Source organism: Rhipicephalus microplus, chromosome 2, assembly GCF_043290135.1.
Source record: "Rhipicephalus microplus isolate Deutch F79 chromosome 2, USDA_Rmic, whole genome shotgun sequence".
Taxonomy (NCBI): Eukaryota; Metazoa; Arthropoda; class Arachnida; order Ixodida; family Ixodidae; genus Rhipicephalus; species Rhipicephalus microplus.
The window spans coordinates 259,062,391-259,083,169 of NC_134701.1; the positions used below are offsets into that span (position 1 = coordinate 259,062,391).

The 20,779-nt window shown below is 43.6% G+C and overlaps 1 protein-coding gene across 1 annotated transcript in view; it reads left to right on the top strand.

The window, feature by feature from the left end:
* Positions 1-2,859: 2,859 nt before the first annotated feature.
* The window catches only part of LOC142776505 (structural maintenance of chromosomes protein 3-like), a 62,598-nt gene continuing 44,678 nt past the window's right edge, over positions 2,860-20,779 (top strand). Inside the window, exon 1 of the mRNA XM_075880308.1 lies at positions 2,860-2,946. Coding sequence (XP_075736423.1) covers positions 2,944-2,946 — 3 coding nt within the window. The 5' untranslated portion in view covers positions 2,860-2,943. The remainder of the gene's footprint in view (positions 2,947-20,779) is intronic.

The window sequence follows — 20,779 nt, forward strand, 5'->3', positions numbered from 1 at the left end:
TTGTGTGCGCGATAGGTATACATATGAAGCACAGTATGGTATTTCTGTATTCCTCCTTGTTGCATTGCGCCCTGCAAAAGCTCACAGGCGGCGGGGCTCGTGGAGAGTTGGTCTGTAGAGTGCGAAAAATGTTAATTGGGCTTCTTCATCTTATTCTGATTCAGATACATACGCAAAAGTGCCATATGTGTGCTAATATACGTTAAAGTTAATAATAATTACTGTCATTTTGAAGGGTCAGACCCGTTGTATCATTACGAGACACGCGCACTTAATCAGGTCCTGTTTAAATGCTGGTATGCAGGAAACCAGAAAAAAAAATGTGAGGTTACCTCTGGCTATATCTAGCCCCTTAAGCGTGACCTGATTAAGAGAGTGCCTTAGTTGTAAACTTCAAATTCATTTTAGACCACGCACCAGGGTTACTTTACCTGTCACCCTAAACCAAAGCACCCTGATGTTCTTTGTATTTCGCCCTAATCGAAATTCAGCCGCGCTGGCCTGGAATCAAACATCCACCGTTTAACTGACGGCTGCTAGGTATATGTAAGTTGATCTCATTCGCACAATGTTCAAGGGCGTCAGTGATTCATTCAAGGTAGGCAGTTAGCAGGAAAAGGCGGGTTGGTTGATCCATCAGCCATTCAAGGTGGTATACCTATGGTGTGCATGCTATGGATAAACTGTTAAGCGGAACGTTGATGACATGTTTCGTAGCTACTAAAGACACGAATCTATAAATATTGGTGTTAGTCTGTTTACTTCTGTCAAGCAGTCATGGTTTAACAGCCTTGCAGTTCCAACGTTCGTAATTTCAAACTGGCCACTAGTGCGAATAATTTAACATTTAATTAGTAGACGTGAAATGTATCTCGTGGACATTGCAGATTCCCAACAAGGCAATTACCACCCGATGAACAGTCCAATAGAGCAATTCATTGGGGCAGGCGAGACACGCAGTTGTGTTGTATATATATATATATATATATATATATATATATATATATATGTGTGTGTGTGTGTGTGTGTGTGTGTGTGTGTGTGTGTGTGTGTGTGTGTGTGTGTGTGTGTGTGTGTGTGTGTGTGTGTGTGTGTGTGTTACTAATTACCCACTTATGATATACGCATAATACCATGCACACTAAATATACCCACTATTCATACGACAAAAAGTATATGACACGCATAAATAAACGCATTCTATACATAGGATTCCTGCCACAGTCCCGTACATTATGCAAGAGATCAGATTATAAATAGTCGAGTTGAGTTATATTAAAGGAAGCCGTTCAGTGTTGTTTACAAAACTGCGTATTAAGCTATAGTGGATGTGAATTTATTGTGGCGTGACAAACGTCGACAGAAGACAAAGGAACCAGGCAAGCCAGTCGTTAAGTTATCTAAAATTTTCAATATACAGTTTCATTATTTGGAGATGTGTCCTTTAGAAATAAATATGAACAAGATGCAAGTTTTATGTTGATATTTATTGGTTGGTTAAGCAGAGGCGCGTCCACTGACGTTCCTTATAGTCAGTCCGCATGCAGGAATATCATGAGGCAAGTCAATGTGTTGCGCTCGAATCTCACGCTGGTTCGTACACGACAATTCTTCACAAAAATATGCATGAGTTCCGATTACGTGAAATACAAAGCTACCCGTACAGCGGCAAGCGCGGTCGCGTCATAATTTGGGAGGTCAGACAAAAAAAAAATCTCACCTAAAAATGCGGATGATATGCAGGTATATATCTGAATACATAAACATCATGCATATACGAGACGCATCATATATGCAGATTATGCACATTATTTCTCGAATTTTGTGTGCAAACTAAGTTACTTGCAGGCGGATGTGTAGGTACATTTGAAAGACGTAATTATAGTGCAATTTACTGCAAACTATTATAAAATAATAATACCTGCGAATAAACCGGACAAGGAACATATAGACAAGGAGAATTTATTGTCCTTGTGTGTTCCTTGTTTTGTTCAGTTTATTCGAGTTTAATAGTAATGTTATGGTTTATAGGTAATGCGACAGACCAACAAACCACACAATTACAAAACAAGGTATACTATAGTCTTGCTGTACGGAACACCATATGGTATGGTAAGATAAGCTTTATTCAGGTCCTGAAGTTCAACGCTTAGGTTGACGCAGGTTTAACCTTGAACCTTACGCAGTAATGGTTAACCTTGCCGCTGTATCGTGGGCAATCTGCAGACGGCTTGTACTTGACGTAGGGAGCTCCTCCACTGTGAAGCACTCTTTTCCACCAGCCTCTTTCCTCGTCACAGTATACTATGGGAGGGGGGATTCTACGCGATGGTTGCATTATAGACGAGACAACGAAGGCTCATGTGTCCACCTCTGTGTTACGGTGATAGTGCTCGGATGCTGACCCGAAGGTCCCATTTCGATGGATGTAAAACGCTGGAGGCTCGTGCTGTGCTATACCAGTGCACGGCGTGGAAGACTGAATTGTGAAAATTTGCCGAAGGCCTTTGCCACGGCAGGCCTCATAATCGCATCGTCACTTTGGCAACTAGAATCCCACGTGTTATTATTAAAAAAAAAGAAGAAGTTGTCGCCAGGGTGTTAGAAACGGCACCACTCTTGCGCGTTCATCGGCCACGGCTAACGTCACTAATTAGTACGTTCAGTGCGTTTATTTAGAGCAGAGTCGTTATGGCCGAGGTTGGCCCTGGATAAAAAAATCATCGTCAGCCTAGTGAGGCCAGTACTAGCTATAGTTGCCCGTTAGCTCTTCTGATGCGACCCAGCCTTGCGCGACTTATAGTGCAAGGTGCGCTCTTCTTTTTTTTTACATATTATTTCTCTTTTTTTCCACCACGCAGTCGTCGCTGAGAGAAGCACGCACAAAAGACGGATCTCCGAGTCACGTGACCGCGCTCCTTGTCTGCGGAGTCACATGACGAAATGGTGAACCAGCGTTCTTTCCAGAGACGGTGTGTTTGCTTTAAAGAGAGAAAAAAAAGTCACGAAACAAAAAGAAGGCGCGATATACGACCGACAGGAAACCGCGCGTTCGCCTTAGGAGGGACGTTGCCGGTCTCCCTGGTGGGTGGTGCGGATCGGAGTTTCGGAAAGGGAAGCGCCCCTTGGGTACCGCCTCCCCGCTCTCGCCCTTGCCCGATGCCGCTGAGGAAGGCGACCCGGCAATGCAGCAAAGCGCACTTTACGCTGCGTCAGTGTGCATCCTATATTTTTACGGGCTCAAAAGCGGCAAATATTGACGACAACGGAAGCACTCGCTGTTGGGATGGTCGGTTCACTCTGTGTACTGACCATAAAATTATGGTGCTTAAGAAGAATAAAGGGGTAAGGTGAGTGTGGAAGGGAACTATGGAACACTATGGAAGGGATAGGTACTTAACTGCTGCCGTCAACAATAGCCCTGAAAGCCTTGACATATGTAATCATGCGTATTTATTTATTTATTTATTTATTTATTTGTTTGTTTGTTTATCTGCAATACAGCCACTTTCATACAAGAGCATGGTGTTACAAAAATTTTACCTGGTCAGTGAGTTTTCAAATACTTTCGAAGCAAATATTCAAATAGGAAGAATATTACACAACCACTAGCGAGTAATACTGAGTTCAATAATGACAGATAGATTCAAACAGGTTTCAAAGAAGAGATTACGAATCGATATAAAGGAACACACAATTTGTTTCCGCGAAACATTACAACTTCTGGGTGTGCTACGCAGCTATCATGGAAATGGAATGCAGTTTCATTTTCGTGATAGCATCACAATATCGGTAGTTTTGTTTGTGGAAACCACGACGTGATTATGAGACACGGCGTACTGGAGGGCTCCAAAATAATTTTCGACCGTCGACGTTCTTCAGTGCGCACTGACATCGCACAAAACACGGGCCTATATACATCATTTTGGTTCTATCGAAATTAAACCACCGTAACCAGCATATGGAACCGGCGACTGTGCCAGCAAGTTAAATCCCCCTGCTATAATAAATCCCTCTGCTAATATAATATAAATCCCCCTGCTAATAAAAAAAGCAGTTGCGCACATTACTGTCGTGAATGAAACGACCAACATCATGAAATGAGTAGAACCAAGAGTGTAACTACGGCAAGTTTAACAAGCTTACTCCTATCAGTGCGATCACTTGGTGTTTCAGTTATTTTTGCCATATAACTGATCACCTTACATTGCCACGTAGGTAATCTAGACCAAGTTTTGTAATCACGAAGAACTGGCCCATATTGTGTTTTGAATATTTTAGTTACACGTCTCACTTCTTTTTCCTGCTAACTGCTCACCACACTTCAAGGAAAGTGGGTCAGTTAGAATGCCTTAAGAAAAAAAAAAACAACTCGTTATTCGCGGATGAATGTGTCTCCCTTCTGTGATCCATGCATTGATGTAGTCATCTTTTCGTGCCCATAGACAAATGAATAATAGTGTCTGCTTCGTCTCGGTAACACGTCATTGTGTGTCTAAAGATGTACAAAACAAGGAATGAAAATATAAATAAACAAATAAACACTGTCTGTTACAGCACTTGTTTACTACTTCAATTTCCCTCATATTTATATGGGCTGTTTTATAGACACTCTTGAGTAACTAATTAAGCCAGAGTTTCACTTAAATTATTACTTGACGTGTTATATGAAACGTGCAAGGTGCAAAAAGGAATAGAATGTCGAGCGTTCGTTTTTAGACATTTCTTTAGAAGAAACAGCCCGCTATAATAAGACGTAGCGACGTTTAGGTATGTTTCGCCGCAGTGACCGAGATCCTTGAAAACTCCCGAGCCTGAAACTGGTGTTCTCAGTTATAATAATCTCTTTAGCTTCGGCATGTGTTCTATATAGGACAGTTAGTTTGAAACATCCCTTAAAATGTTTGAACGTTTCATGTCGGGGCTTTAAGTTATAGAAATTTAAAATATAGTTTAGGCATTCGACTAAGCTTACGTAAATTTATTCGCGTGCATCCGACCACGAAATTGGCACAGACCAAGTTTCGTGAGGTTAGCACAATTCAATAAACGTATACTGCTTACAGTAAACCATCTGCAATGTTTGGTGAAGGACTATGTGAACAAATGAGCGAGAAAACGCGTATACAGTGAAAAAAAATTGCTCTTTGTGTAAGAACGTAAGACAGCTTGCATAAGCATGTCCGTGGTGACTGTGAATTTTATGCCACCCCACTCACCCTCCCTCTGAAAATTTCGCCTTCTAACTTATTTATTTTCGAGCAGCACATAGAAGCTCATATCTATAACCCGATTTAGTGACGATGAGCCCTAAAAACATTCTGTTATAGGGGTAGTGTGCATAAATGGTACCGCAAGAAAACCTATATCTTGGTTGCTTTTCATGAAGCTATGTGTGCAGTTTATTGTGTGATCATACAATTTATTAAAGTCAGTGCCTACAGGTGTGTGTGTGTGTGTGTGTGCGTGTGTGTGTGCCTACGTGCGTGTGTGTGTGTGTGTCTGTGTGTGTGTTGGTGAGGGGAGGGGATAATAACAAAAGTGCACTGATAATCGAGATGAAATATGGCGTACATAAACACGACGCAACTCTATAGCTTGCGTGGCCGCAGTTTTTTGTTCGCTACTTTCATTATAACCATGAATAAGTACCAACACGCTCAGTGTTATATGTATTTTAAAGGCAATAGCCACCACAACAACAACAAAAAATTAGGCAGATCCTACGCACATCGGAAATATACGTTATACGAAGCATGCGAAGGGAAAGTGACCGTATTGTAATTTTTTATTGTGCGACACGTGATGAAATGACTCTAAATATATGTATAAACGTTGCACTCACAGACATATGTTGAGGAATAGAAGATGTTGATATAACCAGTTATTTGCACTTGTGCAACGATGCCAACAGTAACATGAGTATCAGCAACACTAGAAACGGTAAGCTGATGTGAAGCGTTGGTGCTCGCGTTAATGGTATAGCCTTTGACGCTGCTACATAATCAACATCAGCGCATGGTGCATACAACTACAACTGACGTTAGCCCGATGTGACGGCTATATCATAGGAGTACATATGTAATGTTTATACAATTGGATAGCCACTATTGGATAGCCACAACCTCAATCGACGTTTCACGAACACTATAGGGTCCATTTGAAAAGTAGTTCCATGCCCTGGCGTGGCTCTGTGTAAGAATACTTGATTACCACGCAGAATGCTTGGGTTCGGTTCCTGTCGGGACGCTGACGTTTATTCTTTGCATTCGTTGGGTCAACGCTGCCTATTTCAGGTTTTTCTTAACGCTCACGCGTTAAAATTTCCCTTGTGTGTTTTTGTCGTTACTAAATATCTGTGACACATACCCACCCGCGGGTATGTGTCAATGGCGGGAAGTGTTTGACGACGTACGCGGCGGCACTGGGGCATTGTCATGTCTTAATCAGTGCGTCATATTCATCAAACCAGCTTACCCTACCATACTAATTTTCGTTCACGCCAAATTAAGGGGGTGGTCACGAGAGCACTCGGACGTAACCGGCTAGATAGATAGATGGATATTTATTTTACCCTCAGGGTTTTCACATTACTGGTAGATAGATAGATAGATAGATAGATAGATAGATAGATAGATAGATAGATCTATCTATCTATCTATCTATCTATCTATCTATCTATCTATCTATCTATCTATCTATCTATCTATCTATCTATCTATCTATCTATCTATCTATCTATCTATCTATCTATCTATCTATCTGACGCAAAAAGTGCTTGTAGTTCATGAAAAAATACTTCGCAATTAAAAAAAAAAGAAGGCAGGAAACTGAGGGAGCAAAGTAGCCTACATAGTATTTTATTGTATATTGTGTGCTGCATTTGCTGCGGTCGTTCTTCTTTCAGTTGTTCGAGGGAAATAATTTCAACGAAGGCACAGATAAGCCGAGTTTAAGTCAGCTTAAAAACAAAGGCAGAATGTCTGTACATACATGGGCGCATAAGAAAAGATTGTCGAATGTCACACCAGCACATGTAAGGAAGCCAGCAGTGGAAACCAGCGGTGACCGCGTGCAGTGCTCGGGTTAGCACAGCAGCATGCAGAGCGCACTCATTATGCGCCGTGAAGCGAAACGCCGCGCAGACAAGGTTAGATAAAAGACACGCTTCGCTGTGCCCTTGATCCTTTTCCTGTTTACGGGTTAGCTTCTTTTACAACAGTGCATGTCGCTTTTAGCCGAGTCGTTCTGGAATACGATTACGTCTGACATTGAGACACGCGCTCAGCAAGCACTCCGTTATATAACATTTTGCGTATTCCACACGGTGGTATACTTTCAGCGGACCATTTTACCGGCTTATCCTATATTCTCTCGAGTGTGTGATTGTTTAGGAATACACATACTGGTTCAACGTATTGATGGAGTATAAACGACACAAGCTAATCTGAGACAAAAGAGGTGTACCAGCTGTGTCACACACTTCGGGTGAGGCCCCGCCGATTCCAACATCGACGCGCGGCAGACTCGCAGGCTTCCACTTTATTCGCTTTGGCCTGCGACGCCTGAAAGGCCTCGATGTGCCACATTTCAAACTTATTTGCAGGTCGGTCCACCCGTGCGGAGTTGCACGTGTGGTGATGTGTGGGCCTGACCGACGCACTCATATAGAGCTGACACGGAGGTTTGATTGCACACAAACGAGCATTTAATTAAAACAGGGGCAAAGGCAGGACATTACAAAAATAACAGAGGAGGAAAACTGATACGTGCGATGGAAAGAACAGCTATATAACTAAATATGCTAAAAAACACTACAAAAGATACAGACTAAAGACAAATACGCGGAATAATAATAAATCAACCACAGGATCAAACTACAGGAGAGACAAGGAAAATTTACGAGAAAAAAAAAGAAAAGAAGCTCTGGCTCGCGCTTCTGAGCTACGATGCGACGCAGCTCACACAACTACAAATATTTTAGAAAAAGGCTGGTTATAATAAATTAACAGTTTTTAAAATAGTCCCAATAAAAAGTTCCATACGGACAAGGCCAGCTCTCGGTACACGTAGGGGAGTTGACGGGGTGTCGCTGAAGATCTCGCCAGCTTAGTAGACGACGAGGGTGCCCGGAATCGCAGCCGTCTCAATACGTTGCGTGGGTCACTCCATGCTCGCCGCCTACGCGAGACTCGCGACACCGACGACCGCACTTCTTGCTGGCTGTACGTCAACTGCCCATTCCGATGCAGTCCAAACTTTTTTTTCAGGGGCGTACGCGTGCTCCCGTCCCATCTGGGGGTAATTTTCCTTTTTTTAGACCGCACGTGCGCCTTTCGGTACAGGTGCAGGGAAGACGAGGCGGCGCCATCGCTGGGTCGTTAGTCGCCGGATGTCGTCCTCTCAACACAAAAGCGCCCTTCCTTGGACGATGGGGCCCACGGACGATACGAAAATTGCAGTCGTTTGTTGCACAGTAACAGCAGAAGACGCGATCATTACAACCATCCATGGGTATAGATGGCGCCATTGTCGGTGTGACGAGCAGCGATCACGTGGATACCACGGTCGCGTCGGCTAAGCACCGATGGCGAGCTGAAAAGTGAAGTTTTCAAGTTCCGCCCGCACTGTGGGGTTGATTAAATGGGGAGGATTTCCCGTTTCAGGTGTTTCCGACGTGGTATAGGCCTCTGTTTTGGGTTGTAGTGCTAGAGGCATCGGGGCGTCTGCTGAGCCTTCACACATATTCGCTATGCAAGGAACTGCGTGAAGCTTGGAATGCGAGACATATGGAATTGGCAAGCAAGCAGGCATCGGCTGCAATTCGTGTGTGCAGCCGCAGCGAGCAAGATTTCTTTTACTGTGTGTATATAGCTGCTATACGTTCGGTGAGCAGCAGAGAGCCCGCACTGAGAGATATATGTCTGGCCGTGTGCACTGCCCGGCTAGGGACGCTTATCTCCCGCAAGTCGGCCCGTATATGTTATCCACCTTCATGTCACCCTCAAAGTTAGCTTGGCCCCCTCCTAAATTATCAAATTCATGCTACCCGCCACGGTGGTCTAGTGGCTAAGGGCTGCTGACCCGCAAGTCGCGGGACCGAACGAATCCCGGCCTTGGCAGCTGCATTTTTGATGGGGCTGGAAGTGCTTGAGGCCGGTGTGCTTAAATTTAGGTGCACGTTATAGAATCCCACGTGGTCGAAATTTCCGGAGTCCTACATTACGGCGTCTCCCATAATCATATGGTGCTTCTGGGACGTTAAACCCCAATTATTATTATTATTATTATTATTATTATTATTATTATTATTATTATTATTATTATTATTATTATTATTATTATTATTATTATTATTATTATTAATCAAATTCAAGTTGGCCCACCCCAGACTCATGTGCCTCTTATGGAAGCGTACGTATTCCTGCCGGAAAGGTGTCACGCTTTTTGCGTCACAGACACAATATCGCTACCAAAATCACTGAGGTATAATCGCCTAAGAATGCTGTACATTAAAGGCTCGCGGCTTTTAGACTTTTTTGTCATACTTTGCAACCACAACTTTCTGCAATATCTTTCCTGTGTTTCACTGCTATTTCTAACTAGACCGCGGCATAAAATCCCGGCACGCGGCGGCCGCGTTTTAGAAAGAGGTAAAAATACCAGATGCCTTAGTCTCTTATTCTTACACTGTGGCCGTAGTACATAGATTCAGGTGCACTTTAATGAACCTCAGGTGGCCGAAACTCCCCGAGCCTTCCTCTACGGCGTCCTTCACAATCACATTGTGGTCTTGAGACGTTAAATCTGAAAGGTCATTATGTCATTTCTAGCTCGTGCGGGTGCACACTGTCAACGTCTGAAGAGCATGCATGCACTGCAAATGTTCTCGTCGTTCTTTGCCTTCACGTTGCATGGTAGTATACACGTTTTAACGTGATAGCGTTAGCTCGTGTCGCGGAAAACCCGCCGCCGGCCCCGTTGGTTGTGAGCGAAAAATCGTCTGTGTGTCTGTGGCTGAAAAATCAAGTTACCGAGATAGCCGCGGGAGGCCGCAACTTGTCCACACGTGCGCGCGCAATCACACTGAAAAAGTCGCGCATTCAAAGAAAAAAAAATGCTCAAGGTCACGAGGCGTGGTAGTGTCTTTGCCCTGCCACCCCTTCCTGCATAGCTTCCAGCGCTTTTGTCGGGACGAGAGAAGAGATAATGCAATTGCAGCATGTGACAAACCTTTGTAACTCTACTCGCACTGGACGGATTCTTAAAATGTTAGCGGCGTTGAATTCATGAGTCAATAATCTCTTCTAGTGAATTCATTTTATGGTTACTTGAAAAAGTGTTTCGGGGCCCATTTAACGCATTTTGTTCGACAGATGTCACGGCGAAAACGAGCCCCTTCGGCGATAATAGCGCGCGCTGGTCTAATCTATTGTGTACATGTGTGTGTGTGTGTGTGTGTGTGTGTGTGTGTGTTTGTGTGTGTGTGTGTGTGTGTGTGTGTGTGTGTGTGTGTGTGTGTGTGTAGGTAACAAAACATATGAATAAGTATGCACTTAGCGGTTGAAGGGTGCATAGGGGCCGGATTTCGCAGTCGCGTTCAACTCTTAAAGGCGAAGCTTAGGGGTCCTCCAATTTTGCCTCATTGACTGCTTCTTTCTCAAATAGCAGTCGCGAAGTCATAATGTTGAGCCCTATGAGTTCTCCGTAAATGTTAAATGTTTATTTTATTCATTCCGTGTGCAAGAAAATGGTCGATAATTAAGTGCTGTTGCTGAGCGCAATGGTCGCAGTTTCGATTCATTGAAGTTGTGGCTGTATTAGGACGATAATAATAGCCAAGTATAGCCAAGAATAGCCGTGCATTTATTGACATACGTGCCGTCATCTCGGTTATTCTTCTGATCATTGAAACAGTAGTTTCTGTCAATTAATAAATAACATCGTGTTGAAATAGATTTTTCGGCTCCATATTCTCATTTTATACAAACGCCACTTTTTTTCATAGTTAGCTTACCAGAGAAAATAAACAGAGAAAATGTCGACGAACTAAAGTATATTAGACAGAGGAGAACAAAATAATTGTGTAGGTGCATGCGTTCACGATGCGAGAAATCTGTCAAGTACACGATTACGTAGCATATATTGCATGAATGGACGTTAAAGTGCAATGCAACAGCCTAAAAGACGTAATACAAAAAGCTTTTCATTCATAAGTGATAATTTTCATTGGCCAGCCATCTTCGCTAGTGATTTGTGCAGTATCAGGATTGCCTAGATCTGTTTTTTTTTTCCTACGAATAATTTCAGCTTAAGAGCGTTTAGGAAATGCGGATTCAACAAGCTAAGCTCACTTGAAGCCCTTCTGTTGTAAGTGCTATTTGTGTAATTGACCTGCCGCTTTCGCTAATAACATGCCTAGAATCAAAATTGACTGAACTTTCCAGCTGCGAATAATGTTCGCGTGAGAGCTTTTTTTAATTTTTTTACTTTTTTGCAAATGCGCATCAAGTGGTCTAATTTGCAAAACTACTCTTCCGTAAGTACGTTTACCCATTGGTCAGCCGGCTTGGCTTCGTCAATTATATGTGCCAGATCTCGATTGGCTGTAATATTCTCTTATGAAACTTTTCATCGTGAGACATTTTTGTGAGTGCGGGCTCTGCAAAATCGATCGTGAAAGAAGTTGCAAGCAGGGAGCAGGCGGCGCTCGAGTGGTCCTCCTGTTCACCGAAAGGGCACTTTGCCGCAAGTATTGTGTTAATGCGGTAAAGCCATTTCTTGGAACTTGTGAATTGTCGAGTTATTGCGTTGGATTGGGTTAAGTGAGATTGAATTACGTTAAATGACGTTCGTTCAGGTCAGGTAAAAGAAAATAAGGTAAGGTATGATTTAGGGGAAATTACGTTTGCTAATGTTAGGTTTCATTAAATTGTGATTGGTTGTGTATGTTTCAGTTGAGTAGGAATACCAAGTTCAGAACTAAGCAATCTCTTTGTGCAAAGTTATGTGCGTGTCATAAATGCATGATTTTGCATTATATGCCGTGTGTTACAACGCTGTTTCTTATTTATCTCGGCAGAAGCAGATGCGCGCTCATTGGCACGTACCATTTTGGTAACCAAAATTCAGTTTCGTATGAGCAGTCCATAAGGCCGAAAATCTTCATTGCTTACAACAAGCCTCCGAAGGGTGGTGCAGAATAGCCTCGAATATTCAATGCAACTATGTACAGGTTGATTAACTGAACATGGTGTTATGTTATTCGCATGGCAAATCTCAGTGAATGCCACACTTCCGCTAAGAAATCTTTCGTTTATCATGCTCTTGGGGTCACACAAAGTAATAACAATGGCTAAGTGAATCAGAAGCAAAAACGTGCTTGCAACAATTACGTGACAGCTGCGCTGCTGAAAACTTTTTGAAAGCAACGCGTGACAGTATTAACGATACCTCTCGCATACCTGTACATATTTTGAAGACAAATATCTGGAAACTTGTGTTCCCTAATATTTCTTTTACAAGCAAGTGCAATTTCTGCGCACTGCTTGCCTTCGAAATTGCTAGTTCGACGTGTGGTTTAAAGTGGACAATACCTGAAGCTACTATTTTACTTGGTCAGCTAGCTACGGCGAGTTATCGTTGTAATAACAGCCTCTTCCAAAAGTTCACGTGGAAAAGCGGTTTATACAAAGCTTTTTCTCGCGGGAAATTTTAGACACAAAACCTGTTCTCGCTAAAACGCAATAAGCTCTGCAGCTACAAAACAAATTCCACGCGGACTGAGAATATAGTTGTTTGTTTATTCATTTTTATTGGATACCTCGACAACCTGAATGAGGGGGTATTACACAAAAGATGGGTTTTAATTGCAGTAGAAAGCACTGGAGTTGTTTAAAAAATGCTATACGCCGGCTTTTTTCACAGGATTAGTTTTTTCACACAATATGAGCGGATTAATTTATTAACTATCTTGTTTTATAAACTCGCACCTAAATTTATGTACGCAGTAGTACTCCAAGGGCTTTTGCATTGTCGCCCCTACTGTAAATAGGGCTGACAATGCAAAAAAGCCTGGAAATGAAGCCACCTCTTCGAGCTTAGTCGTGTTGTGGCTTTTGCATTGTCACCCCTACTGTAAATAGGGCTGACAATGCAAAAAAAGCCTGGAAATGAAGCCACCTCTTCGAGCTTATAGTCGTGTTGTACTTTAACAAATAAGGTAAAGAAATATGTTCCAATAGGACTTTAACTTGGGGGAATATGCACATACTCGGATAGGCTTTAGCGCGATTTAGATGAAGACCAAGGAGACACACACAACACAGACGAGCGCTGGCCCAATGTAGAAGTCTACATAATAGGACATGTACCAACTTGCTTAAGTCAAAGTGCTATAGGAACAGATTTTTCTGCATTAGGCCAACGCTTGTCTGTGTTCTGTGTGTCTCCTTGGTCTTCGTCTAAGTCACGCTGAAGCCTATCCGAGCAAGGTAAAGAAGTTCTTGAATGCCAGAGACCAGGCAAGGACATTTAAATTGCGATACGTTTCAAAGCCACGTGTCTGCAGGTGATAACGCGCTACCTTATGCATGTATACCTGTTGGATCGCTACCGCCTACAAGGTATACACGAGCAAGGAAGGCGCACGGGTTTCCTCGAATTCGGGCGCGAATGTCCGGTCACCACCGGCGTCCACGTGACGCCATGGCCGTGCGTCGGGAGGTAGGCACGCACAGGCAAGGGCGTGCACATCCCGCCGAGCGCGCGCTTATCACGCGGGCTGCTTCTTATCTTGTCAGAGGCGAGGACGTCCAGGAGGAGTCCGTGATGTTTGTTTTGATCCCGCACACGGGGCTGTTCGCTGATAACGGGAGCCCGTCATTAGCTCGTAAAAGGGCGCTCTCGGATTGCTGCGGGGCCACTGCGCAGCGCAAACAGGGCGCGCAACGCCCCGCTTATCTCGGACACCTGTCGCGCACCTTTTTCGCTGGCCGAGCGAGCGAGCGACACGAGGGGGCCTCGGCCCGGTCCGGCGGTGTTTGCGCATGGCGCGACGTCAAACGGAGAAGAGGAAAAAGAGTCGGCGACGAGGTCAGGGGTCACCACCGGTGGGCCGCGAAATGCGCAGAGGCGTCGGCGGTCGAATCACGGTGGAGACGCCGCGTGCATGCGACGACTGCATCTCGTTTGCCCCTGTGTGCGTAGGAGATTGAGGCAGGAACACTGTCGCTGTAATGATGGGGCTGATGATATACGAGACGAAGTTCTAGGTTGAGAAGTTGACAGCTGAGCTAGTCGGTTGTGGTTAATACCGTGAATCGTTGTATTGGGGAACAAAGACATGAGCAGAATAGCAAGATACGTGTATATTGCACAGTGCAGTGGGTCGTTGTGTGCATATTTCTACCATGTACTTGTCTTTGATTGTCAGTACAATGTTTCGCGGTATTGTAAATTTAAAAACGCTTTTCAGTAGATAATGGAATTACGCTGCTTAATAGAAGGTTGCGGACTCGATGTCTGGCTCCTGTGGCCTCACTTTTTTGTGATAAACATGAAAAAGAAACAAACCAAAGTGTGTACCAAATCATACTGACACGTTATCCTATACGATTAAAATTAACCCGGATCGCTGTAGGGATAGGGCAAGAAGGAGAAAAGCGTAGAGGTAAGTCAGACAAGCGTCCGGTTTGCTACCTTACAATGGGTGTAAGAGAGTAAAGTCTGGGTACGAGAAAACAAAGAGAGATTGGGCAGTGCCAGCGCACATAGCGTGCGTGATCGGTCATCAAGATCAGCGTCCTCCAAAAGCTGAATTATGCGCCATCGATGAACACGACTATGGTGCAAGGAATTTTGCCTCAGGAAAAGTTTCGCTACAATCCAGACGGTTTAGTGAGGCCTGCGCTGGAGAGAGGGAGAAAGAACTCATTATTTAAACGCAAAATGGTTAGTCAGCGTATATTCGCTTACTTGCTTCAATGCAGAGAACGAAGTAAAGATAAAGAAAGACCTTAGGAGAACGTGCGCTGAAGATTATGTAAACAGTTAAATGCGGCTGCTCTTCACGCATTCTCCTATATACGCCTAATTGGGTATCAAACTTGCTTCAGGTTGCGGGCTGCAGTTACAACATTAGCCTCCCGCAAGAAACACATGGGGGAGGGGGTGTATTTCCCGCATTTTATATATGCACCCCTCAATGGCGTGTTCACAAGTTTTTGCAGGGGAGTGCATCCGCCAGTGTAATGGGGCATCCAACAACATAGCCTTTCCTTCACTGCCGTGACATGACAGGTGCAAGATTACTCGATACGGTGTAACGTGTGAGGTTGAATGTGACAATCCTGAAGGCCAGAGCTTTAGTGTGTTAATGAAGTTGTATAGCTTATGCCTGCGTAAAAAAATATCCTATAAACTTCCAAGGAGGGGCAGCTGCTCCCCCTCCACTTGCACCCCCCTCCAGACGCTCATGGCATCACTAAAGAAAGGTATTTCGCATGAGAATTCGTGAAAAGCGTCAATACTGATCTGTCAAGTGACTAAAATCAGGCTGCCTGTGGTGAAAGAGTTTTTCTTCCGCGGTTATCTTTCTTAAACTCATGGAGGCCACTCGGGCATGTCTTAAAAAAGATATGCTTGAATCGCGGCAGTGTAGCTCATCAACATACGAACCGAGGGAAAAAATGTATAGGACAGTGCTATACGCACCGCCGGCTACTCGGCCTTCTGTCTGAAGGCGCTGGGTGAGAAACGGATGCCATCTGGCAGTAATATCGGGAAACGAAAGCTTGTGTAGAACGCAGAGCCACTGGTAGGTGGCAGCACCGTACCGATTTAGTGAAGCGAAACGTAGACAACACACTCTTGTGTGTGTGTGTGTGTGTGTGTGTGTGTGTGTGTGTGTGTGTGTGTGTGTGTGTGTGTGTGTGTGCGTGTGTGTGTGTGTGTGTAGCGTGGCATTGTCAGCGCAGCCTAAGAAACACTAAGGTCTTTAGAACTACGTTTCTATGCATTTATAGTCAAGAAACACACCACCTAACACCTGCGTATTGATGTCGCGCCTCAGTTATGCGTAATATTTGTTTTTGATATATAATGTTCACAATATAAGCGCAGCCAGCAGATCAGTATGGCTAGGCGTTGTGCAAGGGCTTAAACTTTTGCCTGGTGACAGACAGGCAGACAGTTGAAGTATCCCAAGAAAGACTATATATCGTCGGCCACATGCAGCCTGCAGGCCGCGTGTTTTAGACCACTGTCCTACGCAATGAATTGAGTTTCGACAGTTAATGAACGAAATAAAATCTCACAGGATCTGTCATGCGCTCAGTCATAGAAGGCGAAAGCCACTTTACTTCTCAGTCGATGTAGTGCTTCTGCCTCACCACCATCTGATAACTTTTCGCACCTAACGTGGTTTTCCACTGGCTTCCGGGATTGGAGGTGCCTCACCCGGCCTTGCACTGCCTCCGTGATGAGTGCACCATTGAACGAGCTACAGTTTCTAGGATAAAACAGCGCTAAAGAAACGGGATGAAGAAGGGACACAAACCACGGCACTAACAACCAAAGGTGTTTTATTTTTTCAGTCCTCATTTATACACAACACTAAAATCACAATTAAATAAAAAAGAAGGTATAAAAAAGAAATAAAGTGATGATTAGCCGGGTGGCGCGGTGTCTCCCCTGCGTCTTCTCTGGACCAAAATGAAGTTTAAATAATAATAATAATAATAATAATAATAATAATAATAATAATAATAATAATAATAATAATAATAATAATAATAATAATAATAATAATAATAATAATAATAATAATAATAATAATAATAATAATAATAATAATATGATGATAATAATAATAATAATAATCAGCGCGGACAGAGGCAATAAAAATGCTGTACGGAAAAGTAAAGTTAAGTAAGGTTGATAGCTGGGTTATAGTTGGGGAAAATAGCGCGCTCCTCTCAAAGGTGCGCTACTTTACCATATGCGGTGTATAATGATCAATTGGACAGAAATGTTAACTTCTTCGGAAGGAAGAAAATCTAAGTTGAGCTTACACATGAATCGCGGCCGTTGCAGATATGCATGGTAAGGTTCAGAAATGAGACTATAGCGCTGTTGTCATGGTGCTTTGAGAGGAAAGTCGAATCTTTAAAAGATGGTATGGTTCGGGAGTGTCAAAAGATGCCTCCGTCGGCATTATTGTCCGTGTGCGAAAAGTAAGATAGACGGAAAGAATTGAGGTCGCGGTTCCAGCTCGAATCGGGTATTCCACGTGGCATTCCAGTGTGCTATAGTGCTGAGTGAGCCACGCTTGATGCATCTGTAAAGTGAGCGTCAGAAAGACCTCGTGAAGCTATATACGGGGACAACGTCAATCGTGTTCGCTACAGTATTGGTTACCCACTTTCATAATGTGATAAACATGTGTGTGCTCTTATGACTCCGCAAGCCATAATCAACCGCGGCTCGTTCATGTAAGGAATACGCCGACAATCGCTACTTATGATACGCACACCACCGCACTCTCTATGCACTAAGTTTCAATAAAACTGACACTAAAGCCTACTTTATATACTAAAGCCTACCATATGCGCACAACTAACTCAGGTGCATCAAGGCATCGATACACCACGCAAGGCTTGGCTCAAAGCATTGGAAGTGAGTCATATATGCCGTGACTCGACTGCTTCTCCGCATGAAATCGACTCTCAGAATCTGTTGCATCTGTCTGACTTTTTTTTTTCTTCCCGCCGGAGATAAAATGACGAAAAAAAACAGAAAAAAAGAAAACCAAAGAGAAACGAAGATGGCCGCCACCTTCGGACTTCTTTCAGGCTTGGTGCCATCTGTACGAAGCTACATTTAGGTTTTTTTTTTAATTTGCAAGTCTGGGCCTTCACATTTATATGGCAATTGCTACAATACAGCTAAAAGATGAAAATAACGTTTCCTATACCTTTCTTGGCTTCATTGTCTGTTGGTTTTTAGTTAAACCATGGTCGTATAATGGTTATTCAACAAACTGCAAGCCTTAATTTTTATTCACTTCGTTTCCTTGTCAGACACAATCAAGTGAAGTCAAGAGACAAAGCGCATGCGCATTGCGTATTAATTGAAAAATAACGACACTCTGTTCCAAGCTTGCCAACCGCGATTGCAGCTCTCTCGGACGCGCCCCGTCTGAAGGAAGGCACGTAATATAAAATAGAAAAAATGATAACGTCACATTTATTTTCGTCTGCTTAGGGCTATTGTTCGTGAGGCAAGTGCGTCCCTGACGTAAAACAGCGCTCCAATTTTGGCGTCGATGACGTGCCAGCTCTTAAATCGGAAGTATGGCAAGGTATAAATGCGATGCTCGGCCGTGCACAGAAATCATGCAATTAAGCTTTATATAATAATACTTTTATAGCCTTGCACTGTACATTGGCCGACAATGCGCATTTGGTCGCATACTTATGTTTTTTCATGTTTAGCACATGGATACAAACTCCTGCGCATATCTGTGACATTCTTCGCATAATACAGAATACTTTCGATGTGTTCGTGACAAGGTTTTTTTTTTTGACATGCTCTATATGTCATATAACTTCGATAATCTGTAATATGCGAAGAAATTGAAACAACGTACAATATAGTTGCATTCGGATTCCTTCAAACAAACAAACAAACAAACAAACAAACAAACAAACAAACAAACAAACAAACAAAAAACTGACAGCTTGTCCCGGGAAAAATATTCGCAATTTGTGGCATACGCTTGCGAATGATTATGTAAGCATTATATCTCTAGCTTTAACAGAATATACGTGCAAGCGTTTGTGTTGTATGTGTGCCACGTCTTGAAGTTGGTGTATACACAGGCCGTGATAAGCACCGAAGAAAAAAATGCGTCGCACCAAACAAATCTGAAAGTCCACGCTTGCTATCAGGGATTTCACGTGTATTTTAATACCTGGCTATATTTACAGCTATTGGTTAATGGCACCAGCTTATGAATTTCAGTTTGCAGCTTATATAGAACAGGCGCTGATTTTCAATAACTTTACGATTGAGATAGAGAGGAAAGTAATAATAATAATAATAATAATAATAATAATAATAATAATAATAATAATAATAATAATAATAATAATAATAATAAGCACACGGTGACACGAGCCTTAAGTGCACTTTCGCCTCCATCGAAAATACGGCCACCAAGGCCGTGATTCGGTCCCACGACCTGCCGGTCAAGAGAGAGGAAAAACAAAGAAAAGACGGAGAGGTTAACCAGGTCTTACCTGGCTTGGTAACCCTACGTTGGGGGAAGGAAAGTGGCCAAAATAGTGTAGAGTAGGAAGAGGGAAAGCGAGAACAGGTGGTGTGCGCGCGCATTTAATTGCACGACTGCATCCATCGCGCATGTACGCATACGACCGCACCGCGTCACAAGCGTAATCGTTCTCAACTAAGGCAGCCTGGGCACCGCCATAATTCCCTCTGGGCTGCTAAAGTATGTCCCCCATAATCCCCCTGCCCCTTAAAAAAAAAGAAGACTGCTATAGTGCACTGTGGAGGATGTGGTGCCAGCTTTTGTAGTGCAGTGCAAGTCCAGAAAGCAGGTGATCCGATTGCCCATTGAAAAGATGGTTCTTCCGCCATTGCCATGGATGACAGAGAGTTTATGCAATTTTGCAAAGGCAATCCTTACTAAAGAGACTCGCGCACTGGGTTCCGCGCCGACCAGTTGTGCCCTCGCGATCACCGACGACAGTGCAGCTCTGGCCGACCGGGTTGGTCGTATACGCCACTTCCCGCCGCCGGTCCCCGACGACGACGACAGCGTAGCACTGGCCGACTGGATTAGCCCTATGCCATCTCCTGTCGCCGACAAGAGCTCTCGCCAGTGGTGCCCCGTTCTCGGACTCCTGCAACCGTGTCCATCTTTCCTGTCTTCTACTTCCGTCTTTCACTGTCCCTGCGCCTCGCTCTCTCTGCGCCTTTTAATCCTATCCTTTTAATCCCTCCTCTACCCCCCTCCCTCGTGAGCTACTGTTGAGGTGTCCTCCCCCTTAGAGGCAGTTACGGGGCTCACTTTTCTCTTCTTTTCATTTATAATCACCCCCCCCCCCTTACTAAAGAAATATTTATTTATTTATTTATTTATTTATCTCGTCACACCAAGTGGTCAATATCGGTGATATAGTGAAAGCGCGACATTAATCGAGCCGTCTGGAAACAACAAAGAGAGAGAGAGAGAACGGAAAATAAATGTCTCGTAACACGTGCAGGATGAGTCAAATTGCAACGCTTTACACTCCAGACTCCCAGGAGATAGAGAGAGAGAGAGAAAGGCAACCAGAACACACCAAGGTTACAACAATACTGAAAGAGCTTATCGCGGAGGATTGTGAAAACGTGCACCTTTATTGCGATTCCACGATAAGTGTGCCGCCGCCATCCGCATCACAGCGGTCGCATTTTTTTGCGCGCAAGAAATTCGCGTTTTGCAACAATTTACGAGCTGACTGATTAGAACGCGGCGCCGATGAAGTAACGTTTTGCACACTACCACATTGAAACGGGCCTCTTGGAAGCGAAGTTGAACGCTTTTAAATTTTAAATTAAACTAATTTTTTTCCAATGCAACGGCATGACACACACACGCACGCACCCATTTTTTCTGCACTACTTACGGCATATTCCCGATTGCATTAGGCTGCATGAAGTGTACATCAAAAGAAAAAAAGTAGTCCTTCACAAGCTTGGTTATGTTCTT